The sequence below is a fragment of the Danio rerio genome, chromosome 15 (genome assembly GCF_049306965.1).
Source record: "Danio rerio strain Tuebingen ecotype United States chromosome 15, GRCz12tu, whole genome shotgun sequence".
Lineage (NCBI taxonomy): Eukaryota > Metazoa > Chordata > Actinopteri > Cypriniformes > Danionidae > Danio > Danio rerio.
The window spans coordinates 10247501-10266818 of record NC_133190.1 but is presented as its reverse complement, the minus strand read 5'-3'; the positions used below and the strand labels follow the sequence as shown (position 1 = coordinate 10266818).

The 19318-nt window shown below is 35.1% G+C and overlaps 1 protein-coding gene across 1 annotated transcript in view; it reads right to left on the bottom strand.

The window, feature by feature from the left end:
• Nucleotides 1-6241: 6241 nt before the first annotated feature.
• Nucleotides 6242-19318, bottom strand: part of si:dkey-202g17.3 — a 16842-nt gene continuing 3765 nt past the window's right edge. The window contains exons 3-9 of the mRNA XM_001343230.7: nt 19182-19318; nt 17083-17180; nt 14274-14351; nt 14079-14134; nt 13448-13637; nt 9544-9651; nt 6242-7126 (exon numbers count right to left, since the gene is read on the bottom strand). The exon at nt 19182-19318 is cut by the window's right edge and continues 28 nt beyond it. Of these exons, the coding sequence (XP_001343266.1) occupies nt 6743-7126; nt 9544-9651; nt 13448-13637; nt 14079-14134; nt 14274-14351; nt 17083-17180; nt 19182-19318 (1051 nt within the window). The 3' untranslated portion in view covers nt 6242-6742. The remainder of the gene's footprint in view (nt 7127-9543; nt 9652-13447; nt 13638-14078; nt 14135-14273; nt 14352-17082; nt 17181-19181) is intronic.

The following is a 19318-nucleotide window of genomic DNA, read 5'->3' as shown; positions in this document are numbered from 1 at the left end:
TTAGCATAGCGTGAACTTACCTGATGTAACAGGAGAACTGCATTTTTAGTTGAGCATTTTTAATTAGGTCCTCACTCCATTCAGCTCTTCTGATGGCCAAAAACGTCAACGGTTGGCATTAAATTTATTTATTTATTATTTTTTTTATTGCCCGGGACAGAGAACATTGGTGGAAATTACTTGAGGCAGCCAGGATCCAGTAATTGATTGTTGCGCTAAGGATGATGATGATGATTTATTTTAAGTTCCCCGCTACTGCAGGTGGCAATGTCCCGCATTTTGTTTGCCAATCTTAGGTCAATTATAAAAGATTGTTTAGGCAGAGCCAACGTAGAGCCCTGGAGGACCAGAGTGATAGCTCTAACTTGGCCCCCCCCTGGTCTGTATGTTTACAGGTGTTTTCCAGATGTGTTTGGTTGGAAGTTTCAAATGAAAAATCCATTAGAGGGTACTTTCTACATTTTTGTAAATCTGAAATACACTGCTTAAACCATATTTTGTTGCACGTTGTCCAAGTAGAGATAGAGAGGTAAAGTACTGTAATTGTATTTGAAGGCAAATCACAGATATTGTTAATGTGTTTTGTGGTTTTTATTCAGTCAAAGAACTTATGAAAATAATTCTTTATTTGTTGATAATGTGTCCTTGTTAATATTATCATTGTGAAGAGAAAAAAAATTGTTGGCCTTATACTGCCCCATATCAATCATTTTACATAAAAACTGCAGTCAAATATACACTCTATAACTAATGTTTGCAGTTTGCTCAAACTGCTTATTTAAAATGAGCTGAAACAACACAATTCGTGAGTTGTTGTTTTTTTTTCGTGAAATCTTAGTTGTTTCATGTTTAATTCAAATTTGTAAAAAATACTATTAAGTTAACTTATTCGATTTGTGTTGGGACAACATGAAGGAATTTAGCATGTTAGTTTAAACTCATTTAAAATGAGTGGAAACAACACAATTCTTGAGTTTTGTTTTTGTTTTTTGCAACAACTTTTTATGTTTTTAACGTTTTATGTTCAATCCACTTAAATGTGTGATAATTTATAGCTAACTTATTTCCTGCATGTTGTCTCAACACAAATCGATTTTACAGTGTATGTATGAAGTATATATTTGTAGATTCTCAATAATGCAGGCTGAATATTCTATTACTAATCATCCTGTGTTGAGCAAGTAAACAAATGAACACTAAAATAGAAAGATGAGTTAAACACACACACACACCGTAGGACAAAGCATTTTTTCAGTTTGGAAGAAACATGACAGCTACTGGTGCTAAATTCGTGCACACTTTATTTTATATTATTTCAAATAAACCAATAATTTATTCCAGACCAAAATGGACATGTTGGCCATTTGCCTATAAATAACATGCAAAGCAAGGAAAGCATGTCTAGAGTTACATACTGTAATGTCTAGGGACGGTTTACATAATAAAGCAGCAGAGATCCATCAGCTGTTTGTGTAGTTACAGCCAATACTAAACATCAGCAACTGTATTCACAAAACATTGTGGCTTTGGTTACTGTGTACTTCCATCAAACTATGCACTGTGCGTGTTCATAATGTACAGACAGACAGATGTAATTACATGCAGGTTTTTAATCAATCATAAGTATAATGTAAATAGATGTATTTACACAAAAAGTACATTGTAACAAATGATTTATTCCAGTGTAAGTTAATTTTAGTTAAGGCCAGCTAATATGAGATAGCAAAAGATTTTAGCTAAATGTTTTCTCTTAAAACATATTCACTAGGTAATTTTTTTTAAGAAACAGGGAGAAGTCTTGAAGGGATAGCCAACCAAAAATTGTAATTAATCCATTTTTACTCTTATTCCTGTTATTTTAAACCTTTAATTTTTTATTTTTTTACTGTTGAATAGAAAAGAAGACATGTGACATTTGAAGTATACTGGTTGCTGGGACCCTTGAAGTAAAAATTACTTTTAAAATCGATGGGTGCCTGCAATCAGCATTCTTCAAAATGTCCTCTTTATGTTCAACGGAAGAAAGAAACTTAAATAGATTTTGGACAAGTGAAGGGTGAGTAAATGATGACAGAACTTACATTTTTTGGTGAACTGTGCCTTTAAAGGGTCACGAAACACCAAAACAAATTTTTTTAAATGTTGACAGTATATAAGTGTCACACACTGCTATAACCACTATTAGGACACATATATTACACTAAAAAGTGAAAATTGATTTGTTTTTACGTTATTTTGAGCAAATTCGTACTTCTGGTTTGAAACGAATTTTTGAAGCTGCATCACGGCCATGAGATCTTAGCATGTATTCCAGCGTGTAGCATAGACGTCTGTACCAGAGCGTCCCGTATTACATTTCTGAGTGTCTTGCATTCAATTATAAGTAAGGCTTGGCTCAAACCAATCAGAGCGCACCAATATGTATGCTCTGCAACTTCATTAATATGCATATTAGCTTTCTTAGACTGTACCTGAAACAGTGTTCAGACGGCAGAGAGACAACACACGTCGTGTTGCCAAAAGTTGTGGGAAAAGAATAAGAATTGTTTAGGGATACAGGTCGCCAGTGTTGCTTTCATAATGTGAAGGTTTTGTTTCGTTTTCTCTCTATGAGAGAGCTGCTGGACTAGCGCGTGGATCCATGTACGCAACGCGCGGCTGAAAACCGTTTGTTTGGAACATTTTTTACTCGAGAGCATTTCTTATCAATGGTGGGATCCGGATTTGCTGCTCGTCTTCTTTAAAAAAAGACTCAGCTCCAGTATGTGTTGATTATCCTGTCTACAGATTTGGTACGTGTGTGCAATCAGTAACCTTTCTTTGTTCATTCAGATGGCAAAGTTATAGTTTGTATGGTCAACAGTACTCTTTCTGTGTTTAAAGACAGACCTTAGTCAAAATGATTTCTAAGTTACTTAGTTTACAGTACATTAATATCACTACAATATTGAAAGATCCAATGTAAATGCTGCTCTCTTTGGGGAGACACGTGAGCACTGTAAGCAAACTTTTGCCGACCTTCGTGTTGAATTTTTGCTGCATTTTGTGACAGGATAGTCTACACACACGCGGCTTTCTGACCTATTGAGTGCATCTGAGTTACAGAGAAATGCAGAGGCTTTTTTGTCTTATACGACGTGCGGTATCAAACATTTCATCGTCATTAAACACACTGTCTTTCTCCCCTGCATGTGTGTTTGGTTTTCCTCGGTCAGAAGCACGTGCACAATTGGCAACTCCCATTTTTATTCAAACCCTGCCCATTTTCCCTCCCCCGACACTCCCACCCAAACAGAGCTAGATAGACCCACTTTCCTGGCTTTTTCCAAACTAGAGGTGTGAAAACATCCTGCTGAAAATGGGGTGTTTCAAGGCCCTTAAGCTAAGAGTGAGGGCAAGGTTGACTGCATTGATAATATATCAATATTATATATATATATATATATATATATATATATATATATATATATATATATATATATATATATATATTCATATTTGAAAAAGATTTAAAAAATTTGAAAGTCCCTCTCTATTTTTTTTCCAGTGTTGCAAATTGTAATATATATATATATATATATATATATATATATATATATATATATATATATATATATATATATATATATATATATATATATATATATATATATATATATATTATTTTAAAATTTTGCTTCGTCCTCCTTTACATTCAGCCAGTTGCTAAAACATTCCAGTCTGTTGACATTATCGCCGGGCAATGTGGACCTTTTCTTTTGAATGATGTGAGCTGAGAGTGAGTCTCTCACAAGCAGGATCATTGAATCAGCATATGCATTTCAGTGACTAATTTGGTTGCCACTGGTGCTGCGACAAGGACGTAAGGGGTACATCAAAGGCACCCACAGGTATGCGTTGTAACAGCAAAGACTGATTCTTACAGGGACTTTGGTCACACCATCTCAAACATTTAAACAACTTTGAGGGATATACGGACGACGACATTTAGGCATTTGTTCATGTTGCGCACACACACACACACACACACACACACACACACATCAAATTTGCTCAAACTAAGCGTTCTAAAGTATGGCTGTATTTTACAAGGATTCTGATACATCAACATGAAGAAGATGCTTTACAAAAGTTGCATGTAGGGGGAAAGACATCATTTGAGGGTGCATGCTGAAAGGCAGAGTAATGTGCTGTCTTTGACAGCTTGCGACATCATCTGAGTTTCACTGAGTACATTTCACATGGACACCAATAATCCGACTTTAATATGATTAAGATAATACTCTTATTAAGAGTTTTCCATGTATGCAGCGATATTTGATTACCTTAATTGACCACCGAGTCACAAAATTCAGGTTTTTCTTTCCGTTCGCCATGTGGTATCAAATTCCATTAAAATAAAAGTCGAAAGATTAAATATGAAACATATGAAATTAGATGAAACTCTAGAGGAAACGCTGGATAGCCTGGTAATATATATTAAAATGGTAATGTATATTAAAATTATATTAAAAATGGCCAATTTTTTTATTTATAGATATTAGCATAAGATACATGGATGCATGTAGATACATATACAAATAGATAAATATAAATATATACTTAACAGTTCTAGCTGGTTTTTGAATCTTATAGCCACATGATATTCTGCAAATAACAGGACCCGTACAGCCTCTTTACCCTTCACCCTTGTGTATTACTCTGTCCACTTACAGTGACAAGCAGAGGACACTCAACAGTTTGACAATATTGTTGCTGTTGGACAACATAATGTGCTTTTGAGGCTTTTTTAGTCGAGAATCTAGTCGTTTAGATTGCAACTATGCAGTTTACTGCAGGAAACTGTGCAGAGCTGCAGCCCTCTTGGAACTGAGTTTGAGATCTTTGCCTTAGAGGGAGAAAAACTCAGCGCTTTCTCAATGTATGTTACAAACTACAGCTGAACAAATCATTATAAAGCAGGTAAGCGACATGCTAAATCAGTCTCTCTCTCTTACCACGTTTTATACATATGTTGTAGTGCTGTATTTATACCATAGTAATCTGGTAGTGTTTGCTTTGCTTTGGCTTTTTCAGGGTTAGTTGATGTAATATCCCGAATAAAGCAGAGAAATACTGGGAAATCTCTGTAGACTGATGACATTTAATGCCGTTCAGCCTTATAATCTTAAAATGGGCGCAAAAATTACCTGTTTTGTCATCATTTTAGACATTACTCTAGAGAATCATTCAAATAGTTACACTTGTAAAGAAGTATGGTGCTGCTGTTCTGACATCAGCTGCAGATGTGTATGAACGGTGAAAAAAAGTACTCCCTCTAACAACATGGCTTGTGAGATTCTCTGTGTTTGATTTTCTTTTTTTATATGCCCAATTATGCCATCGAACTGCTGTATAAACGCAATATCACACTTGTAGCAGTGCAATGTGGCTGTATCAGCACTGGGAGGCGTGTATTGGCTCGAGGCCGCAGGTGCTTTCACACCTGCCTTATTTAGTTCGATTGAATCGCACTAGGAGTTCATTTCCCCTTTTGGTACAGTTCGTTTGGGCAGGTGAGAATGCAGCAATCGTACTCGAGTGCGCACCAAAAGCGGACTAAATAAGCGTACCGAGACCTGCTTGAAGAGGTGGTCTCGGTAAGCTTTGAAACGAACTCTGGAGTGGTTCGTTTGTGGTGAGAATATGATTCGTACTAAAACAGGTCCAACCGCAAAAAGTACTGCGCGTTTTGGACTAATTCAGCTGCCGTAGGCCGATGCGCTGTGCATTATGGGATGTGGAGGAAAAATATTTGTTGACAGTGCTTTACCAACATAGAGAGAGAGGGGAAAACATTACCTGATGGATCGTTGGTAATATTTACGCAAGATGACCATGTCGCAGTTTAGCTAAATTAATTCACGTCTCCTCCTGAAGTGACGAGCGATGCATTAAACACTGTTTTCCAGCCGCGGCCGTCCTTTATTTTCGTAATGTATAGTTTGTCTAAAACAGGGATACAATCAACCAGCGCAGTCGTCCCTCCGAAGTAAAAGGTTTTGTTTACCTGCGGGAGTTCACTGGCATATTCCCGCACGTGAATTCTGACCAATTAATAAGCAGTTCAGGAAATATGTTCAACAACATCTGGCCAATTAGAGATGTGGATTTTGTCAGATGACTGCATTTTGGTTCGTTTAAACTGGTTCGGACCAAAGCCAGCAGTGTGGTGTGAAAATGACCCAAAGACAGCAGAAGATGCAACAATGTATCATTTATTTCTCTTGGTCTGGACCAAATTAAGCGAATTACAGATGTGAAAGCACCCTTAGTGTATATATACATATTTAAAGTATTTTTGTTGTCAGTTTGTGGTGTAGTTTGAAATAAATAAACAAAATGAATCTGAAAATATATTTATTACAGTAAGGGAATAACTCTGTGATTAAGGAGATGACATAATAAAAGCTCACTGTGGTCAAATGTTGGCTAAGTTAAAAAAACAACTCCAAAGCAGATTGTCAGCAAAGGGAATTTAATAGAGTTAGCATTTTGATCTTATGACTTAGAGACTCTTTGCTACCCCAACACGTCACTGATTTTAGGAGCTATAGTCTTAACTGAAATAATCTTTAAGCAAAAAATGTTATGAGTCCTAAATTAAGGACTGCCCATTATTTTTAAGATTTTCTAGCTACTTTTAGCATTAAGATGTTTTGTAAATATGGCTCCAGACGATCTTTTACACAGTAATCTCTTCTCAGGAAGAGCTGTCAGATTCGAACAGTTTGATGACAATGGCTTCATGTGGTTGCATTTTGATTGTATTTAGAGACACAGGGCCGAATCGGTCAAGACCTGTGCTAGTTACAAACACTCCGCCTTCAGGTAGACTGGGTGCCCAGTCTGGGTCCATGGTGTGAGGTGCAGATCCCAAATTGAACAGCACAAGAAAGTGAACGCAGCCCCAGGAACGCAGATAAGCTAACAGAGGTGTGTCTGTAGTATTGAGACCAGACGAGGATGGCAGGCTGGTATTGAAGGATAGAAAGGTGAATCTGCCAAAGTGAAGAGCCTCCTCACGGGCACGAGACTGACTCAGGGATTGGAAAAGAGCTAGAGGTTGATTGAGCCGGTTCCAACCCTGATGATGAATTTTGGAATAAATGCACACATTAATACATAAACAAGTCTCACATAAACATTCAGAATCAATTCACTTTTCACTATTTTCACTTGTTATAAACAGTGCACATTGGGGTAAAAAAGTATTGAACATATCATATTTTTCCTGGGAATAGTATTTCTAAAGGAGCTGCTGACATGGAAATAAACCAGATTTTGGTAAAAACACAAACTATACAAACATACAAATAAAACAAAACAAAAAATCAGAAAAATTTGTTATAAATAATAACAATGAAATGACACAAGGAGAAAGTACTGAACTACCAAAACGAATTAAATACTTTTTTTTTTACTTTCCAGGTTGTGCTGGTTGCAATTCCAAAATTTTTATAGCCAATCTTAAGCCAATTGTAGTTGTTCGTTTTAGTTTAATTTCGAATTTCCATAACCATTGCAGAGTCCAGGGGACCAAAGTATGCGCTCCTATTGGCCGTCCCTGGTCCACGTTTTAATACTAGTACTTTATATAAAAAGCTTTTTTAGTTATGGCAGCTTAAACACTACTCTTATATGGATAAGGAAGTCATATGAGTTTTTCACAGACTTAAACAGAGTGTTAAAATTGTGATGGTTCTGTGGTTCTGTCTATCAGATCTTAAATTTGTATTTTCTATTTTTGGATTCAGATCAGGTAATTGGTTGGTCCGTTCCACAGCTTTAACTTCTTTCTCTGAAACATTTGAGAGTTTTTGTGTTTTGGATAATTGTCTTGCTAAAATGTCTACTCCTGCTAATGTAGACGTTTGACTGAAGCAGCTGAAATTAATTTACGAAGAGAAAGGGCAGAGGGTTGCTGATTAACTTCTGAGAGATTTCAGCTGCTGTCTGGGCTTTCACTGCCCTTCTACACCTCCTTTTCTTTATGTGTTTAATACCTTATTCCTGTGTAATTTTTATTTTATTCCATAAAACTTAATTTGTAAAGTAAATAGATTTGTTTTCTTTGCGTATCTGGATTTCTTTGGTTGTTACCAACATCCAGAAAAAACTTTTTAAATCAACAGCACCTTTAGAAATATGTTTTCTTTGTAAAATGGTTGCGTGTTCAATATTTATTTTCTCCGCTGTATCTGTGCACTTTATTATTTTGTGGAAATGTATTTCCTCGGTGTGATGCAATAGACTTGCAAAAATAGAAAGATGGCTTGGCTCAAAGATGTAAAACGTTGCACCATAAAATATTTTCAGTAGCAAAACAATATTTGCAGGTGTTCACACACACACACACACACACACACACACACACACACACACATTTTAATAAAATAAAACAAAATAACAAGGTACAAAAAGAACAAAACAAAAATAACATTGAACACAGTTGAAGTCAGAATTATAAGCCCCCCTTAATTATTAGCCCCCCTGTTTCTGTTAAACAAAGAAAACACATTTCTAAATATAGTAGTTTTAATAACTCATCTCTAATAACTGATTTACATAGTATCTTTGCCATGATGACAGTAAATAATATTTTACTAGATATTTTTCAAGACACTTCTATACAGCGTAAAGTGACATTTAAAGGCTTAACTAGGTTAAATGGCAGGTTAGGATAATTAGGCAAGTTATTGTATAACAGTGGTTTGTTCTGTAGACTATAAAAAAAAAAAAAAAAAAAAAAAAATATATATATATATATATATATATATATATATATATATATATATATATATATATATATATATATATATATATACACTGCTTTTATTGTAGCCGAAATAAAAAAATAAGACTTTCTCCGGAAGAAAAAAAATATTATCAGACATACAGTGAAAAATTCTTTGCTTTGTTAAACATAATTTGAGAAATATTTAAAAAAGAAAAAAAATGAAAGAGGGGCTAATAATTCTGACTTCAACTGTATATACAATCGAGTATCTTCAGTAAATTCACATAGGAAAGGGACTTTTCTTCACTTCCGTTTTATGCTGACTTTAAAATTAGCCTGCAGTAGTGATGCCATAGAAGAAACACTTTCAGTTCCCTTTTCAGTTTATAGTTCACCCACAAATGTAAATTCATTCATTAATTACTCATCCACCACTTGTTCTAAACCTGTTTGTTTTTCTTTCTTTTTCAGAATATCTTGTTTTGTGTCCAACAGAGGAACAAAAGTTGTCAAAGTTTAGAACCGTCAGTCTGAGTAAATAGAGAGAAAAGTACTTTTGTGTATCATTTATAGCGTGAAAATGTTTCAAGTCTTCCACTATAAAATAAAAAGCTTTGTTCTGTGGAAAGGTTCCATGATTGTTAAAAAATACTTTGAATAATCAAATGCCAATGAAGAAATTCTATACTGTTTTAGAGTTTAGTATAAAAAATTGAAGTTTCAAACTACATCAGTGGTGTGCTGAGGAATATTTCTCATCTCACCTGAGCTGAACTGAGCTCATCTCCATATTTGATGATGGGTGTTCCAGGTAAAGTCATGATCAGAAGTAGAATGGCTCTATTCAGCTCCCTTGGTACTCCTCCACCAACCTATCATTAATCAAAACATGTCACATTGTTACATAAAGTACAGGATTGTTCTTTTCTTTTAAATGAATAATTTAAAACATATTTTTATTAACTAATAACATTCAAATTGTTAATTTGAACCATTTTATTTGACATTAGGTAACCCCTAAACCTATTCCTACCACTAATAATGTCCCTAACCTTAACCAGACTTAAAACATATTCAAACCAGTAAACCTACCTTCAACCTAAACCAAGCCTTAGACCTGCCAATAATACTAATACATATGTTCACAAATTTAACCAACCCTTAACGTAACATAATGTAATGTAATGTGTATTTATATAGCATATTTATTGTGTATGGCCGTACACCCAAAGCACTTCACAGTCTTGAGGAGGGTCTCTCCACACCACCACCAGTGTGCAGCATCCACTTGGATGCTGGAATGACTTCCACAGGACAACAGCGCCAGCGCGCTCACCACACACCAGCTATATGGGGAGCGGAGAAACAATGATAGAGCCAGTTCTGTGGATTGGGATGATTGGGAGGCCATGATGGGTAAGGACTGAAATAATGACTGAAATATCATGGGATTTGTTTAAAGACCACTAAGAGTCAGGATCTTGGTTTAACGTTTCATCCGAAAGACGGCGCTCACTGACAGTATAGTATCCCCTACTTTACTGTGGCATCAGGACTCACACATACCGCAGGTTAGGCGCCTCCTGCAGGCCCTGCTTAGCTTTATTGAGTAACCAGTCTTGATCTACAGAGCGATATGGCTGTGGTTAATCTTACTATATAACAAAACACTGGCCCTAAATGTAACCAACCCATAACACGAATCCTAGCTCTAAGCCTGATCTTCATATCACTAGAATTGTATATAACATTAATGCACCCTTAAACCTACCAATGCCACTAACTGTTCATAATTTATCTATACCTTAAACCTGTTAATACCATAACTATCCCTTGCAATTCAGTGTGAACATGATAAGCATATTTGGTCACACTTTATTTTGATGGTCCGCTTGTTGAATTTAAGTTACATTGCATCTACACCTCAACTAATATCATTAGATTATAAGTAGACTGTTACTGTTGGGGTTAAGGTTTATGTCGGTTGACTTGTACTTGCAAAGTTTCTTATTGTTAATTAAATGTCTGTTGAAGGAGCATTCAAGATATTAAGCAGACAGTCTACTAATACTTAAATGGACCATCAAAGGGTGCAAAGGTACTTTTATAAGGGTTATCAAATATCAGAAATAGTTGGGTATAATCATGATATGTTTAAGTTCCCATTTACCCCAATAGCAGCAATCAAATTAAATAAATAAACCTAACAAACAAAATATATTTAGTTTATTTTGCCTGAGAGCATGATATATGGTAGTGTACATGTCATACTAAGAAACCTCATCTAACCACAAGTTAAGAACAGCAATGATTAGTCAGCAGCAATGATGCTTGCATTAAGTATTCGACTATTCGTGGAAGCTTGGTTACTGGAAACGCCAACTGGAATGTGTGTTCATAGTTTACTAAAGATGAAAACATACTGCACCTCAGGCTATGAGACTAACTAGGACCAAAACTCTCCTTATGTTTGGATTAAAAGGATCATTTTACAAGATTACAAGACCCAAAGCCATAAGGTTAAATGTCAGAACCCATTTATACAATATTGCTGTTTTTCTATAATTATGTCCTAATATTTGCAAAGTAGTATATCTATTTCTTGAAACGTGTCTGTCAAAAGTATTTGTGTCAGTAAACATGTCAGCGCCATCAGATTAACAAGTCCTTGTGTTGCTGATCATAAACGAGATTATCAAAAAGATTAACCACAATACAGTATGTCAGTATTTCCTGATTAAATCTATGGCTGTAGTCTGGGTTAAAAATGCACAAATCTACATTTCCTGTACAGCATAACAAATTCAACAGTACAAAAGTATATTAGACAGAGTTAAAAGAAACATTACAGGAAGTATACGTTATTGCAGAATTTTTGTTTAAAACTATGTTTACAAAATGTGCGGATGTGCATGAAAAGAAGCATGAAAATTCAGCCGGATTTTATTTTAAACCTGACCATTAATTAATTCTTTCATTTATTCATTCTTTCATTCATTCTTTCAATCATTCATTCATTTATTCATTCATTCATTCATCTATTCATTCAGCTTAGTTACTGATTTAACAAGGCTCACCACATCCCTATATAAAAGTGATTTCTTTCCTTCTCCCTATAGTTTTGTAACTGTAATAGTCACAAGGACTATGTATAAGTCTTTAAGAAAATTTCGCAGTGGCTGTGCCTGTCCATATCTTAAGCCTGCATTATCCTTATTTTTTCCCAGGCTCGTTTATATTGAAGTTGATATTTAGCTGCACCATATTGGTGTTTCATAACATCTAATTTTAGCGAGGTGGGTCATTAGCCCAAAGCTCAACTCCCAACCTGGAGGACAAGGACATAACATACACTATGGACAGTTTAGCTTACTCAATTCATCTTACTCAGTTCAAACCCACGCCAACATGGGGAGAACATGCAAACTCCACATAGAAATGGCAACTCACCAAGCCAGGGCTTTACTTCTCATTGATGCTTATGTGGGCATCGCTAGGCCTATTTAAGGGGGGCTATAGTCCCCCAACATTTCTACTGAACCCCCCTAAAACTTTTGTGATTAGCTCATAAACTGTAGACAAAATTATAGCCTCAGTCCCCTTTTAATTTGATATGTAAAAGGCAGGAAAAAAAGTAACTCTTAACGAGCATTTTGCTATTTTTATTTCAAAATGAACTACCAATATTAAACACTTTACAATTTGTGTGGCATCAACTATACCATGCAGACTTGCATAGAAAGGATTAAACACAGTGCCGGAACCACCTAGAGAATGTACTCGTTATAACTGTTACTGAGGCACTGACAGATGCATCATCAAGTGTTGTCTAGAGTTAAAAAAAAAAATACTTCTTATTTATTATTATTATTCAGATCGTGAAATATGTGAATCAGCCCGTAAGTTTTAAAATAAATATTAATATGTGTGACATTTAATTGGAAAAGTTTCTTTTATTTAATACATGGAAACAATAATTGCACTTGAATGTAGAAAGTGGTTTTTACAACAGTAAATTGGGGGGTTGAACCTGTTTGGCATATTCAGCACTCAAATGGCTGTTCCTGCCTATGTAGTACAGTGGAATACTAGTATACAATCCATATTAAACAAACATTTTTAAGTGTATTACTATTAAATTGCTACTTATAAAAGTAATATTAGGCCCCCCTAAAATGAAAATCCTAAAATTGCCTCTCGATATATTCAATACATATGCAATAAAATTCTTCAATCCAACACACAATGTTTGGATGTTTGCTCTCAAATTTCATTCTCTCTCAAAATGTATGCCATAACATCAGCTTTTTTCTTTCTCTTAGAACTTTAGGTTAGTTTTTTATTATTACATTAAGATTATTATGAGCTGCACATCGATGGTTTTGCTCTTCATTGTTTGGACTTTCAGCAGATAATATTAAACCACACTGAAGCTGAACTTCTACTTTGAAAACTAGAATGACACTGTTTCAATTTACAAGAACTTCTATGTTAAGCAGCTTTGACATAATCTACATTGTAAAAGTGCCATACATATAAACATAAATTGAATTGAAATACACTGTGAACACTAAGTGAATAATGACTAAATGTATTACCAAGAGAACTGAACAACAAGTGTAAACACAACCAAAGTGTTAAAGTAAGATCAGTGAATAGTCCACTCACGGTCCAGCTTGGCCAGTCTCTCTGTGGCATCTGCAGACTGACCTCTATGGCCTCCGCCACCTCAGCGGTAGACAGCGGATGGTGCGATGGAGGGATCAGGGACTTTGTTACTAGCTCCACTAGTGAACCAGCAAAGCTGGACACATTGAGCACGGGAAGAGTGTTGCCTGTTTGCCTCACCATCAATATTCTGCAAGAATGAGATAAGATCATCATTACCTGCATTAAAACAGTTTACGCTGCACATTTATTGAAATGCATTATTAATACAGTGTTATGAAGTTCAGATTAGAGGCTAAATATTACAAGGATTTAAGGAGTAGTTTGCTTCCCTGTAATTGTTCCTTACCTGTATGCACTGAAAAAATAATTCAATATATTTACTTAAACTTTTTTTAAAGTAAATGGTTGCAAACTATTTATGTGGACTGAATTAAAACAAACAAAAAAATTGCACAAGCTACATTTGATTATCATCATTGACTTCAATAGTAGGTAAAACAAATACCATGGAAGTAAATGGTCACCATCAACAGGAAGTGAACTGCTTCTTTAAAGTCATCGCAATTTTCCATTTTACACCAAGACTTTATTCTTTAGGAATTGATCACCATTATGGAACACATGATACCTTTCATCATCTTGTGAGCTGAACTCCTGCATCAGCTTGTTCCACTCCATTAGGGTCTATGAATCATAAATACACATTGATTTTTAAATAGGCACCGGGTGTCCAAACAACCTGCTTCACATCACTTTTCCAAACAAAACCCACACACTTTTTTTTCACCAAACAAGATACGTTAATGTGTTTCCAGACATTTACCTTTGCTGAGAAAGCTGCATCTGTATCACAGATCCCAAATCCTGATACCCCGTGATCCAGCCAATACCTTAATGAGTACTGGAGAGGGAAATAATAATTCATGAAAAATTGAGTAAGAAATATTGACATAAAACATGAACTCTTACCATAAGATTCTAGAGACAGACTTGCCACAATATAAAAAAATTCCATACTGTTATTTTACAGTCCCTTTATTAATCTGGGGTCGCCACAGCGGAATGAACCGCCAACTTGTCCAGCATATATTTTTACGCAGAGGATGCCCTTCCAGCTGCAACCCATCTCTGGAAAATATCCATTCACACTCATTCACAACGGACAATTTTAGCTTACCCAATTCACCTGTACCACATGTCTTTGGAGTGTGGGGGAAACTGGAGCACTCAGAGGAAACCCACACGAACGCAGAGAGAAAATACAAACTCCACACAGAAACGCCAACTGACCCAGCATATCGCCATATCGCCTACAATATAATCTTGATATTATATATATATATATATATATATATATATATATATATATATATATATATATATATATATATATATATATATATACATATATATATATATATATATATATATATATATATATATATATATATATATATATATATACATATATACATATATACATATATATATATATATATATATATATATATATATTTTTTTTTTTTTTTTTTTTCTAATGTAACCCCATCGTTTTAAAAATTAACCATTTTCTATTTTCATCAAGGATGTACACATTTGGGAAACAATTGATGTCTTATTATGGATACATTTTTACATAATTCATAATTACATTTTTACACCATAAAAAATACTGGGACACACACATGCACACCCCAACACTCCTGTAATATACGCAATTCTAAGACCACACAAGGGTTAACAGAATCTTCAGCAGTAATGTGACCCTTGCATGACCCGTTTGCTTACTGTCACTTCAATGCTACAAGTGATGAATTGTCACTCCAGAGATGCTATTTACATATTATTGAGATTGAGAAGAATTATCTATATGCACATTAACCTCTTTGTATGGAAAGAATCATGGTTTAATACACAATTTGGAGTGGATGCTGGATCGAGGCAGACTATAATTTCTTACATGTTTTCTTTGTTACAAAAAGACATAGATCTGCTTTATAAGACACGTGTTAACCCCGTAGCAGCATATGGGTTTGTTTTGTAACAGATTTTTGCACGATTGAAGGCTTAAATTAAATGGCCTCTACCCAACATCATTATACAACATGGATGAGCCAGGATAATGAGGATTGAAAACTACACCAACTGTGTTCGTCTGACAGAAATAATGTACAGAAGATAGTGTAAGTAAATTAATCTTCCCCAACCCAACTTCCACTCAAAATAGTGTTTTGAGGCTCATTTCCTAAAATGGCTGAATTATGATACAGAAGACATGTCAACAATTTATTGTCTCTGCATTGTTTGAGATGACCAAATGCTACCAGTTGTAGAAATATCTTGAGGGAGAGTAAATTATGGGCTAATTAGGGACCGAGCATCAACGGTGCGTAGGCCCAATTGGAATTGCTCCATTTTTTCTTCTTCTTCTCCGGAATGAATCGAAATTTTGAGGGTCTAAACATTCCCGAAAACTCACAAAACTTTGCACACACACCAGAGGTGGCGAAAATGCACGTTTGTTATGGGTTTCGGAAGTGGGCGTGGCAAAGTGACTCGATAGCGCCACCTATGCACTTTTGACGCACTGGTCCCCGAGCTACGAATCACGAACTCATACAAAAATTGGCACACACCTCAAACACTGGTAGCAAAAGATTCAAAGTTAATCGGCACACTGCCACTTTAGCTCTCAAAAAAAACATTTTATTGTCAATATCACAACGTTTCGACCGACATGGTCTTCATCAGGTAAAGCATTGCAAAAGGAAGTACTCCAGAAATAGTCAAACAGCTCTACACAGCACCTGCAGTCAATTATCACAATCAGCTAACAAGCCGATAAACAGGAACATTTGCATACAATAATATACATCTAACAATATGAAAAACATACATACCATTACAAACAAACATTTAAAATACAAATGCAAATTCTCACTTCCTATTTTTAACTTCCTGCGGCAAAGTGGCGTTTGCCATTTTCAGGCGTTGTATTTTAACAAACTCCTCCTAGGGATTTTATCGGATCAACACCAAAATTGGGATTTGTCATCTGAAGGCCTTGGCGACGTTAAATTTCGTAGATCTAGAGTTTTCTTCGAAGGGCGTGTCCGTGGCGGCCTCGCAAACTTCGACGATTCATCACGAAACAGGAAGTTAATATAACTCAGCCAAACAATGTCTGATCTGCCTGAAAATTCACATAGTTGATAAGATTCCTCTACTGATGGCATCTACATGCCAATGTTGAGTCACAGTTATAGCGCCTTCTTCTGACAAGAGGAAGTTTGGCATAAATCTGTGATTTTTTCAGGTTATATATATATATATATATATATATATATATATATATATATATATATATATATATATATATATATATATATATATATATATATATCGGCTTAAATTGCGGCAGTGAGGCCGGATGCGATGTCCCTATCATCGCTGCTTGCAGCTTTAATTTAAATTTATTTTGTGAAATATTCTTTTAAATGTAGTTTGTTGTCATATCATCATGTTATTTCACTCTAATATGCAATGAATTCATTCATAGAAATTAAAACACACTGTTTGATGCTGGTTACTCATTTTATCCCCTACAGTATTTAGAGGAAAACATTGATTACCTGAATGCTCTCAGACGCACCGGACCAAACCGCAGTGTCATTGTTTGACTCTTGCTCAAATAGATCCAGCTCACAAAGATCCAGGATCACTCTCACACCTAAACCAGAGAGCAAATCCATTAGATCTATTAGCATTGCTTTAAATGGACTATAACAGATTTTGCTTCAATTTCTACCAATTGTGGGGATTGTGAAGCATTAGATTATTTCTGTCATGACCACTCTCAGGATTTAGCCTGGTATATGATAATGTTGATGTGTTTGGTCTAGATGGAATAGATGCTATGCTGCTGCTGCTTTGATTATATGGCAAATACTGAGACCTGCTACTTCCATTATAATCACAGACATGCCACGCTGCTGCTGCAAACATAATACAGTACAGTGCCCTGTATATATGAATACACCCCTCACAAATCTCTAATTTAAACTAATATTTCTATAGGAAGCTTTACAATATTATATTTGTGTATATTCATTAGTTTAGTCGGTACTGAAGCCAAATCTGGAGCTTTTCTAACAAAATCACTTACATCAACAGTTTAAAAAATAGAAGCCTGAATTTATATGTTAGGGGAAAAATATTAAATAACATTTTCAAAAATAGCAAAAATCAAGAGAAACAAAAAATATGTGCAATTTTGTTGAAATGTTGTTGTTTAAATTGATTATTTTATTGATGTCCTTTCAAGTGAGCATTTGTAAATAAATCTACGCGTTTTGACAAATCCTGCGAGCCATTTTGCCTTCCTGAGTGAATCAAAGTTTTGCAAATATAATAATTCAATTAGAACATCTGATCATCTTTCCATTTCTAAAGATGATCCATTCCTAAGTTAAAATGCAATACAATAAACAGTTAATTAAACCTTTAATTTAATGCCCTATTACATCTATTATTTTATTATTAATTACATAGAAAATGTAACTAGGTTAATTAAGCTACAAAAATGTTGAACTAGTTGTCAAAATCTGTCAAGCAAATTTTATAAAAAAAAAAAAAATTTAATCTTTATTATTCTAAAAATGTCTTCAAAATTGAACAATTTGATGAATGATTTACAGACCTGTATGTGTTGTAGGCTCAGTTCCAATATGTACTGCAATATTGTTTACAGTTGTGCACAGCTCTGCCCAATAGAAGTTTGTTTGTTGTAAATAAGGGTGTATTTATTATTTTGCACAATGCTGTGAATAAATTAGATCTGTAAAGAGCAAGTAAAAATGTGAAACATACATATTCAGTGTCTTGTACTCAGATACCTCACTAAATGCAGTGATGTCTAACTTTACCGTAGTTTTCAAATGGCTGTGCTATTAGAGCTGTCTGGAGCATTTTCATGAAGAGTCACCAAAATCTTTTTTGCTGAAGACTTTTTTTGCATTGGAAAAAAAATGTACAAAGTAAACTGTCATAATGAAAACATGACTAAACTATTTGACTATCTTGTTCATGAACACTGGTGTCAGGACTTTTCATCTTGATGACACTGACACTTTCATTGACATCAACACTTGCTTTTGAGGAATGACCAGTCTATTTTGAGCAAGTGACGTGCTTTTGCAGGTTATCAGCTAGGTTTTGCAATGCAATTACTGTTGTGCAAATGTAAATAGTGTAGTGAAAAATGCACCAAAGCCACTTAGAAATTATTGTAATTATTATTATGACATTCTGTTTTTTTTTTTCTTGATCTTTTAAACATAATTTGGGAAATAAATAAATAAAAAGTTCAAAAAGAGGCTAATAATTCTGACTTCAGCTAAAGTTTGTAGCTCAGGTTAACATGCCCACAGAGAGCACTAATAATAAAGGTGGACAGAAGATTGTAGTGAAGGGGGAACGCAGGGGTCTGCTGAGAGGACTGTTCTGAATCCTTGGGTCCTGAAATGTCCTAATACTTTGAAGTACTGAGACCAGACCGTTGCAAAATGTCTACACAGCACCACCTAGTGAATGTCAAGAGTAGCACAATCCCAGTTCTAAGCATGGAGGTATAGTAATAATTAAAAAAGGTTTCGTTGTTATTAATGAGTGAATACCACCAGTAAAGCACAAACAACTTGAGTGCATTGTGTAATTCTGAAAGTACACACACCTGCTTTCCGGCTTTCCGTTATGAGCTGTGTGAGTTGTGGAAGTGTGCCAAGATTTTGGTCGATCTCTGTCAGGTTTGTTGAGGAGCTGCTGTTCCCAAACAGTCCCTCCAGAATCACTGCTCCAGCACCCACAGAC